The following is a 10,828-nucleotide window of genomic DNA, read 5'->3' on the forward strand; positions in this document are numbered from 1 at the left end:
TTGCCATTATTTTTTTTACAACATATTAAAACTAAATTATAAATATTATTTTAATTATTAAAATGTGCTATATACACGCAATGATTGTAAAAAATAATTTAACGATGTAATCTTTACGTACACGATAAACGTACAACCTTCACGCACGTTAATACTAATTAGTATCAGCAGATTCGACCAATATTTTTTTCCTATCTACCCTCTCGAATTTTTGAAAAAAATCTACATTCCTAAGAAAATAGTAATAATAATAATAATAATAATAATAACAATAATAATAACAATAATAATAATTTAGCCCAATAATATTTAATTTTTTTTTAAAATATAAGATAACTTAGCCCAATAAAAGTTTCGGAAACTTATTTCAGTTAAGATGTGAATATGCATCCAAAAATTTCAGAAATAAAATAAAAGATTAGACAATTAAAATTTTAACTCGATCTCGCGTATATGTGTTGTTTCTCGAGTTTGTCAAAAGATGCTAATATTTGGTTGTATTTTCAAGACTACACGAAACAATAATATGCTTAGTTACAATTTTTGTTTAATAAAAATCCTTCCATACTATGTAAAATATTAAAGCAATATTGATTTATATTTATTTGTAATATTATTTAGGCAAAAATTTGTGTGAGACGATCTCACGAGTCGTATTTTGTAAGACGGATCTCTTATTTGGGTCATCCATGAAAAAATATTATTTTATATGTTAAGACTATTACTTTTTATTGTGAATATCGGTAGAGTTGACTCGTCTCACATATAAAGATTTGTGAGATCGTCTCAAAATAAAATAAAATAATTGTTTAACATTTGCTCGGGAGGACGTCGAAGCCGATGAGAAAGAGCATTGCTTTGTGATCATTTACAACCAAAAATATGTTTCAAATTTTATTAAAATCTAACTCCATACTAAAAAAAAACTTCGTTGATATCTACGGCGCCGAATTTTTTTGTCTCTATCTTCCCACAAAGCCCATCCCTTGTTTAATTGTCTTGAACTTTTACTTCTACACCATCCCTTTATCGGCATCATTTTACGTTAAATGGCAACAATGCTTCCATGGATGTCGAGGTGAGGTTTATGTCCTTGATTCGGCTTCGAAACTAGGCTAAAAAATCTCGAAACACCGACAAGAAGGAACAAATTATGTCTAGAAACGAAGATGATTCTTGGGTGATTCGGGCATTTGAGAAGGACACGGCAGGGAACATGTTGGGCTGCACATGGCCGCCACGGTTCTATACGTGCACGTTTTGCAGGAGAGAGTTCCGTTCTGCTCAGGCGCTCGGGGGTCACATGAACGTGCATCGTCGAGACCGTGTCAAGTTACTTGAAGGGTCACCAATTATACCTCATTCCTCAACAATGGCTAAAGCTCATCCGTCCCCAATCTTTTTACCTGCACAAGAATTCGTAACAAATGGATTGTGCCTTGTTTATCCCATGTCAAAGCCTACTAGTGTCCTTGTTGGCAGGGAAATGAACGCTTCCATGGATTCATCTTCTCCTCTCACTTCTGACTCGCCGCCTAACTTCGCGACAGATTATAAATCGAGCAACGCCACGAGTCCATTGGTTTTAGATGGCAGTGAAATTACGGAGAGTGTGACAGATTCCACCCCGAATGAACAGATCGATCTCGAGCTTCGTTTAGGACGAAAGTCACCACCTCAATGGGATGATAGTACGTAGAAGTATGCCATTTCTATTTGGTCATCATGTATGCATACTCGATCATCATGAGAAGCTAAATTATCGTTATATTTTCAAAATTTGAGACTTCATGCAATAATACTGTTTGATTGATTGATTTATCAGTCTTGTTCACTCTAGTTTGATTTATGGGATCGGAAGACAGGTTTCAACATTTTCATAATATTAATCTTAATTTGCTGGATCTAATATCTGATAAACAAACATTCTCCGGCGCTCGTCGTCGTCGTCGTCGTCGTCGTCGTCGAAGATACATGGATAAGTTGTTTTTAAATATAAAAAAAATTCAAATTTTAGTTTATCCTATATATAAATAGATATATAGAAGCACTTCCAAAAAATGTATCCGAGTATTTACTAGCTAGCTAGATATGATACAAAGGGTGCAGTGCAGTGTCACTTTCAATCCTTGAATTCTGAGAAAATTAATGTAATGGGGACATATATTTCCGTGGGGATTATTGCTCTGACTTTTTTTGTCGCCCAACAATTCCATTTGGCTTTTTTCTGTCACTAACAAACTTCATTAATACTAGCTCGCTCTATACAGCAAGAGATAGATCGAGTAGCTCGTATAATTAGAAGTAAAAGATGAAGTACAATTTCATGTCGACTTTCCGAGTGTTTGGTTCCTTGTTAATTTTCATTTTTTTTTTTATTTTAGTCATTTTTCATCGGAGTGCTAACATGCCAACAAAACATAATACGTGACACCGGAAAATAATGACGACTATATTATCAGAAAATGATGACATGACACTACACGGAAAAATGACTAAAAATTGAAATGAATTGCAAGTTACTAAAATTGTGAATTAACCGACAACAAGATCAAAAATGAATTGCATAACTAAAAATGTAATTTTTTTCAATATAAATAACGAATGAAAAATCTGTTCGCTATTCGTTTAACAGCCGAATAGAGACGGATTTCGCGCTATCAAAAAAACATTTGTACACTCAGACAATCACAAATAAAACACATCAATACCAATAGTTTAGAGATATTTTAAAATAAAAACCAATTTGTTCGAAAACGAAACTGAATAAGGGGTGGTTTGAATATCTATTCAAGTTGAATTTTTAGCTTCTTTAAATTTTGATGGAAGAATTGAAACGTCAAAAATAGTGATATTTTTGTGTAAAGGATGCACCACCCACGAAAAATTATAGACCCTTAAAATTAAAATTTGATGTGTATATATTTTCTTGAATTGGATATATTACATTAATTCAATGACATCTTGGCTAAATTAAATTTCGTGGAAATCGTGTTTCTCTTTAGTGAAAAGATCTGATCCTCTGTGATAATAAGACAAGTTTGTCTGTTTCAATTTTTTTTTTAATGTTTCGATGGTTTTTAGCCATTCACTTTGGCGAGTGTTCGAACTATTATACTAGAAATTATTTCGTTAATGAGATAAGATGGAAAATAAGATAGAGAATGATTATCCGGGTGAATCGGGTAAGAGATACGTGTGTAATCCACCGGATGATAAAGATAATTTTGTATTTAGGAAATTTGAGTAAGGATAATGGCTTCAACTTAGACCTGCAAACAAGGAGAGAAACTCGTGAATGGACGCCGGAGGGGTGTCCGGCGTGACCACTCCGATGCTTAAGTCAGCAGGTGAAGAAAAAAAGCAAAGTAGCTCTATATGTGATTATATACGTGAAATGCTTAAGAATTCCAAGTTCCAACTTTTGTAAATGAAAGTAATATCTGCCATTTATATGAGAAAATATCATGATTACTTTGTTTTCAGTGCCTACCTGTTAAATATGGCAAGTCAGTTGCCCATACTTTTGCTTCTGATGACTTCTAAAACACGCCAAACTCATATTATTCTGACATATTAGATAGTCAATACCGATACACTCGAGTGTGATGCGCTTCTCGAGGAGCCGGGGTAGAAAGTACCCGGGAGCTTGCACAATAATCCGGGCTCTTAATTACCCGAGAAGAGAATAAATGCCTGGCTGATGAGGAGAGTGTCCGGCATATTGACTATGATTTTTGGACTATCCGTTTAATACCACAGGTCATCCATGACTTGGTCTCTTATGAGGTATCACCAGAGAAGAATGTATGATATATCACATGAGATAATAAGTCAATATATATAAAAAAATATAATGATTTATAACTATAATATTTTGTAAAACTTAAATCAAACGTAAGATAGATGACTCATTATTCTCATGGAACAGTAAGAATACCGTATCTACCAATAGTAAGACACTTCAGTGTTTAGGGGTACTAAAAATGATTAAAGTTTTGGCAAGGGTGATATTTGATTTTTTTAAAATTAAATATAACATTTTGATTTCCTATGTATAGATATATATGTTGGGTTAAGATGCATGAATAATAGTAGTGAGCTTTCGTGTATCAAGCTATTGAGGTTACGTCGTTTGATATAGTTGGTAAGGTTTGTCATAAAAGAGTGACGTCAGATCTTAACGAGTAATATTGTATCTAAAAATGACTGATTTTTAAGGGATATGAAACATCATTAGTAAATAAACATGCATCTCTTCGAACTTATGAGATTAACAGCTCGATCAACTAGCATCGAAGTAGTTCTACGCTGAGCTGTTACAGTAAAATAAAATAAAATTACATCTTAACCTAACGACCGTAGGTTGGATCTATCGATAATCATTTGAGCTTAAAATATATTATAATTATTATCTTTATATATCTGATTCATTTACCGAGGATGGACCGCCAGAGTTTTCTCATGGGTTAAGGCCAGCTAAGAGATGCATGTCTTTTCTTTTCTTTTGAAATAACTGATTATTGCCTTCATTTGGTCCCCCTCTGCACTCTCATTAATACCACAATACTCCATTTATGCATGCATATATATATATATATATATACACACACACATATATATATATATATCAGTGATTGATTGTCTGAAAAAAGTTTAGTTGTTTGTAGTTTGTCTTCACTGGGATATTGCCCAATTAACATTGCTGGCTTCCTAGGGTACCACGAAGTTGAGGTTTAGTACACTAAATCTTCTTGATTTTACAGCTTAATAAACGTTAGTTAGAAAATAAATTATAAACTTTTAAGTTCCACAGTTGCTAAAAATAAAGAAATAGATTAGTTAAATAAGTTGGGGAGCCATCTTATTTTAAAAAAAAATCGGAATTGATATTATAGAAAACGAGCAGGAAGGTTAATTTTAGGATAAAGTTTACCTCGTGATTTTCATGGTATTGTGCTTAATCCATAAAAAAAATTTACGGGATTGCTCTTTACATGGATTCACTTTTTTTGTAAAATATAAAGTTACATATTTTAATAACAATAATTTGAAGCATACATGTTGAGGATATCTGGCTGAGATCTCTATTTTCTAACAAACATCCGGAGGATATAGTTTCATAATGTGTCATTATATGTTAGGTTTGATATGCTGAATACTCATCTTGCATATTTATATGAGCATCGATGATGTGACATTCACTTATTCGGATAGTTCAGATTGTGTACCTGATTTTGTCGGGTTATTATTTCATACTATCCGACAAGTTAGGTACCGATAATTGGGTTCTAGTAGTTCAGATTCGGGTTTTGTGTATATATAAAAAAAAAAAAAAACCTTCTTCAAAATGGGTAGTGATCAAAACCTAGATTGTAGACAGAAAAAACTTAACCTATTTTGACCAAAGCTTTTATGCAAGTTGACGTTAATGGGTACTTTTTTCCTAGATTATTTCGTTTCATGTTGGTTTATTCTCTGTATTTGAGTTACATATTAATTTGAGAGCTATTAAAAAATATTTTTGAAAAAAAAAATCAAAGATTTTTTAAAAATTTATAATATTTAATATTATATATGTTTACATATATATAATATAAGATTTTAAAACTAAGAATACCGACTAAAAGTTAATACCATACTAATTTACTGCATCGTTATTGTTGATTTGCTTTATTTTATATTTGAATTTCCTGTCATTGATCCATATTAGTACATAATATTTCAAATAATTTTTAACAATGAATTTTTTATTTTAAAAAAAAATATTACAATAAAATCTCATAACATAGAAAATATTGTTTGAGATCAGATTCTGTACAGATGAATGCTTCATATGAGTCTTTAATATATTCAACACAAAAATCATGTGAGACGATCTCACATATCAATTTTATGAGATAAATATTCTATTTTCGGTCACTCGTCAAAAAATATTATTTTTTATTAGTAAATATGAACAGAGTTGATCCGTATCACAAATAAAGATTTGAGACCGTCTCACAAAATACCTTACTATGTAATCAATTATCCAATTTTATCTTCTTCTTTATATCTCATTATTGGAGTTTATCTTAGATCCATAAACTAATCTCCAAAATCCACTAATAAAGTTGAATTTTAAACAAAAGTTTCATGTTACCATAATTTTTCATATCAATTTTTTTTAAAAAAATCTCAATATCATAGGTTGCAAATTTTTTTTTTTTTTTGAAGATATCATAGTTTGAATTTCAATTGCGAAAAAATATTCAAGAAAGCAATATATATATATAACTTATAAACTGAAAGAGAGAATAATTACAGTTCATGAGGGCATAATAACCATCTTCATTAGAAATTCCATCGATATCATTTGAAATCACTAATTTAATTTTTTGATCATATTTATCAATAATAATTAAAGTTTGAATGGAATGACTAGTGGGGTTGAAATGACATTTTGGTCCGATAAAAAGTGAAAAGTAATTAAATGAGCAGACGGTATAATAATTAATAAAAAAAATGGAGTTTGAGAATCAATTTTTAGAGTGAAAATAACAATTTCTTTAAAATATATACCACTATTTTAGATTTTTTTTTCCAAATATTTATCATTATTTCCGACAACCTATGATATTTTTCATTTTTTTTTGCATCTTAATAATTTTGTTTTATTTTTAAATATACAATACGAACATTTTTTCAATGCTTTTTAAAATATATACAATGAAAAACAAATTTGACGATTCATAATGATAACTTTATCCATCTACCAAACTTTATATTTTATATAATACTAATAGATCTGGCACACGCGATGTGATTTTTTCGTAAAACATAATAAATGAAGTAGTTGTTTAAAATTTTAGAAAAAAAATTATAAATTTTTGAAATTGAAATGGTAATATATAAAATAAAATATAAAAAAATGTTATTATATTATACGAAAACTAACTAGTTAGTTTGATATGATGAAGTGTGTTTTAGACAAATAATAAATTACAACATGACTTCATATAGCTAGAATAGGGTGCTCATATATTATGTATAGTAATAGATAATTATAATAAATATTATTTAATTTTAATTATTGTATAAAATTTATCTAATAGATGATTTGACATTAAATATATGTAGCAGAGTGATATTTTTATTTTAAAAATATTAAATAAATTTATGATTTATACTCCAAATTACGAAATGTTAGGATCAAAAATAGAGTTTAGATATGGTTAATAAACTCTTTCAAATTTTATTTTAAATTTAATATGACCTTGACACTAGTTAGTTGTTAATGTCTATTTCTTGACTAGCTAGATTCAACCTAGACAACTGAAAATGGTTTTCTAAGTGTGGAAGGATCCGACTGAAGGTAACAAACACAAGATATATGGAAGTTCCGAAACAATACCGTTTTATGTCTGTCATTCTTCTAATTAAAGAATGAATCAAAAAAAAAACTTTAATTTATATAACTTTTTTTACAAACCCACTTTGATTAAAACTTATCCAATACATATTTTGAAACTATTAGTATCTTCTGCACAAACATGAAAACACCAATGTCTATTGAACCCTAGGTCCAGAGATATACAAACACAACTAGGGGTGGGAAAAAATATCGAAATACCGAAATACCGAAATATCGTACCGAAAAAAATACCGAACTTACCGAAAAAATCGGTATACTGAACATTTCGATACGGTATCATACCGTATCGAAATGTTCAGTATCGGTATGAAATATTTTTTTTCGGTATTTCGGTAATACCGAAATACCGAAAATAATTTTTTATTATTATTTTTTTAAAATTTAAGTTCGGTATACCGCAAAAATGTCGGTATACCGAAAACATTTTCGGTGTCGGTACGGTACCGGTATGAACTTTTTCCATACCGAAAATTCGGTATACCGAATGTGCGGTATCCGAAATTTCGGTATCGGTATCGGTATGGAATTTAATTCCATACCGATATTTTCGGTACGGTATACGATACCGTAGTTCGGTACGGTATACCGTACCGTACCCACCCCTAAACACAACTCTTTAACAGATAGCTTGAATAGCTAGAACTGCTAATGCATTACGAGTTGATCCTTGATGATATGATAAAAACAGTATGTGTGTGCTATGCATCTTTAAGATAGAACAGTAAAGAGTCCTCAAAATCGTTGATTAGGAAGATAATGAAAATGCATTAGTAGTCTCTTTTAGTATTGAATCATGCCTGTATATAGATGAACTCCTTCAACGATCAGATCTTCAACAAACGTATATTTGTACCGATATCTAACATAAAAACAAGATGTCATTTGTCTCATTTCCCTTCATAGTATGCAACAATTAATGTTCATTGGCATGTATCTAAATATGGCAATGAATGGCTTCTGAAAGTTAATACATGAGAGAGAAAAACATGCTTGTGTCTTTGTCTTATTAGAAAAATTCTTGAACAACTTAAGATGTTGATAATGTGCATTGATTGGTCACACAATATTCTAAATTGTCGGACCGGTGTGTACCCAGGACTTACTTGGTGCGCAAGTATACATGCTAGAGACCAATATGAAGCTTGAGCTTCTTATGTAGTCTAGTTTGAGTCTTGGAAGCAGCTTATTCTAGAAGAAATATGTTCAGCCTGGCTTTAGAATATCTAGTTGGAGTATTGTGCAGACCAAACAGATCCATATGCAGATCCTTGTGACCAAATAGAACCATACTGTAGGAAATTTGAGCATTTAATTGAAGAGTTATACCTTCTATTTTTTAAAGTAAATCTAACTTTCTTACCGAGCTAAGATGAAATACAGATATTATCTTTAGTAAAATCAACCTTAAACAATCCAATCATCATTTCTTGCTTACTCAGAAAGGAAATAGAATGAAGTTCAGCTTTCAATCGTTTGTGCCATAGCATATTCTTATTATCATTCAAAACAATAAAACTTGTAGGAGCAACAAGTCGGTGTTTTGTTCTCTTAATCTAAGTAGCATGATATCACCATTAGAAGATATTACAGTGCAAGTGTATTTATGAAACTCAACAGAATATTCATTATCACATAACTTGCTGATACTAATCAAGTTGTAGCAAATATTTTCATCTAGTAGCACATATCCAATGATAACTTTGTCATAGATAATATTACTCTTACCCACAACCTTATCCTTGGAATCATTTCAAATATTTATTTTTCCAATATTTATTCTTTGTCATTTGCATTCAATGGCTTCTGAAATCAACTTCACATTTTCAGTCGTATGCTTATAACTGTCATTTTCCATATACCAAATAGATTCTTTGACTAGTTTTTTTATTTTGTATTTACAATCATTGAAATAAACATTTGGTACCCAAAGCTAATTGGGTCCTGATCGGATTAATTCTTTCAATACCCACACTTGAATTAATCTAATTGGCCTACCCATGTGTATCCAATAGATTGTGAGATTTTGCATAATCTTGTATATTGTGGTAATGTGCTCTATGTCTCACTAGATGTTTTTATGCCTTTCATTCTTACCATTCATTCTATATCTCTTTCGAATAGTCTTGCAGTTATAATACCGGCTAGGTTTACCCATCATAAAGTTATGTCTGGTTGGACTAGGATTCTTGCGATACCTTTGAGATATGTGCAACTAGACATAGAGGACACTGGTTCAAGATAGCTAAGTCTTCTATGCTTTGCCTTGTTCTCATAAGATAAAGTCCAACTGGTTTGGACTTCTGGCTGGTCATGTTTATATATCGTGCTGGACCAAAGCTAGTTCTGTCACCGACTGGTTTTTGCATCTCATGCATTTTCCAAATAGAAGCGGAATATTTGTTCCAAGAATTGACTAGCTTTAAAAATAATTTATTCTCATTTATAGTTACTTGGAACATTCTTTGCAGATCATCATTCTCAGTAACTAGCAGATTGAATTTTACCTTTGGACTGTCAAATTCATTTTCGCCGCATTCAGCTAGAGTCACTATACTTGTTTGTTAGGATTTTATTTTTGCCTTTACTTTTTCAAATGATAGGGAAAGTCTTTTGAACTTATTTATCATGTCATGTAGTTTAGTGATAAAATTTTCTTTGGTGAATTCATTATAACTAAAATCAAATATCATGTCATTGGTAGTTTTCATGTCAAATTCTGCAATTTTTAGCTCAACATTAGCCTTCGGGCACTGGATGAATTCTCTCAATTGAATGGCTCTGAATTTGAATCTTCCAACTTACTTTTACTTTCCTCAACAATAAGTAACTTTTGGTCCCTCTTTTTCTTGAATGACCTCTTGTCATCCCTAGACCATCTCTTCTCAAAGGGCTTTTTTCATCTTTATTTGGCCTACTACAATATACAATGAGGTTACCCTTCTTTCTGTAGTTAAAACAAGCTCGAGTATCATCGATTTGATCTTTTTTACGATAAGAAATAAATTTAGGTCGATTCTTTCTCATAAATTAGCTGAATTTCTTGATGAAAAAAGATATAGCCTCATTGCTTATCTGATCAGCAGATTTTCTGCTAGATGACTCTTCACCAGGTAATTGATGTTGGGGTAGTAGCAGCCAAAGCTTTGATTAACTGAGGAGTTGAATGTTCTTCTTCTATGTGAATCCCCAGCTCGAACTCATAAGCTTCAAGGTCTGCAAATAGATCATGAATCTCGAGTTTGTTGGGACCTTTGGACTCCTTCATAACCACTTTTTTCACATCTCATTCCCTAAGCAATGGTTTCATAACCTTTAAAGCAAGTTCACGGTTAGGGTATTTTTTGTCAAGATAAGCAAGTTCAATAATAATGCAACTGAAACGTTCATCAAATTCATTTAATGTTTTGCCAAGTT

The 10,828-nt window shown here is 31.2% G+C and overlaps 1 protein-coding gene across 1 annotated transcript; it reads left to right on the top strand.

Moving 5' to 3' along the window:
- Nucleotides 1–1,153: 1,153 nt before the first annotated feature.
- On the top strand, nucleotides 1,154–1,699 carry LOC142523959 (uncharacterized). The gene has a single exon (XM_075627690.1). The coding sequence runs from the start codon at nucleotides 1,154–1,156 to the stop codon at nucleotides 1,697–1,699; it is 546 nt and encodes a 181-aa protein (XP_075483805.1).
- The last annotated feature ends 9,129 nt before the right edge of the window (nucleotides 1,700–10,828 follow it).

This window comes from Primulina tabacum, chromosome 14, assembly GCF_025594145.1.
Source record: "Primulina tabacum isolate GXHZ01 chromosome 14, ASM2559414v2, whole genome shotgun sequence".
Classification (NCBI taxonomy): Eukaryota; Viridiplantae; Streptophyta; class Magnoliopsida; order Lamiales; family Gesneriaceae; genus Primulina; species Primulina tabacum.

Excerpts from the sequence above, each read along its gene's own strand:
- LOC142523959 (XM_075627690.1), top strand. The coding sequence starts at position 1,154 with ATGTCTAGAAACGAAGATGATTCTTGGGTGATTCGGGCATTTGAGAAG.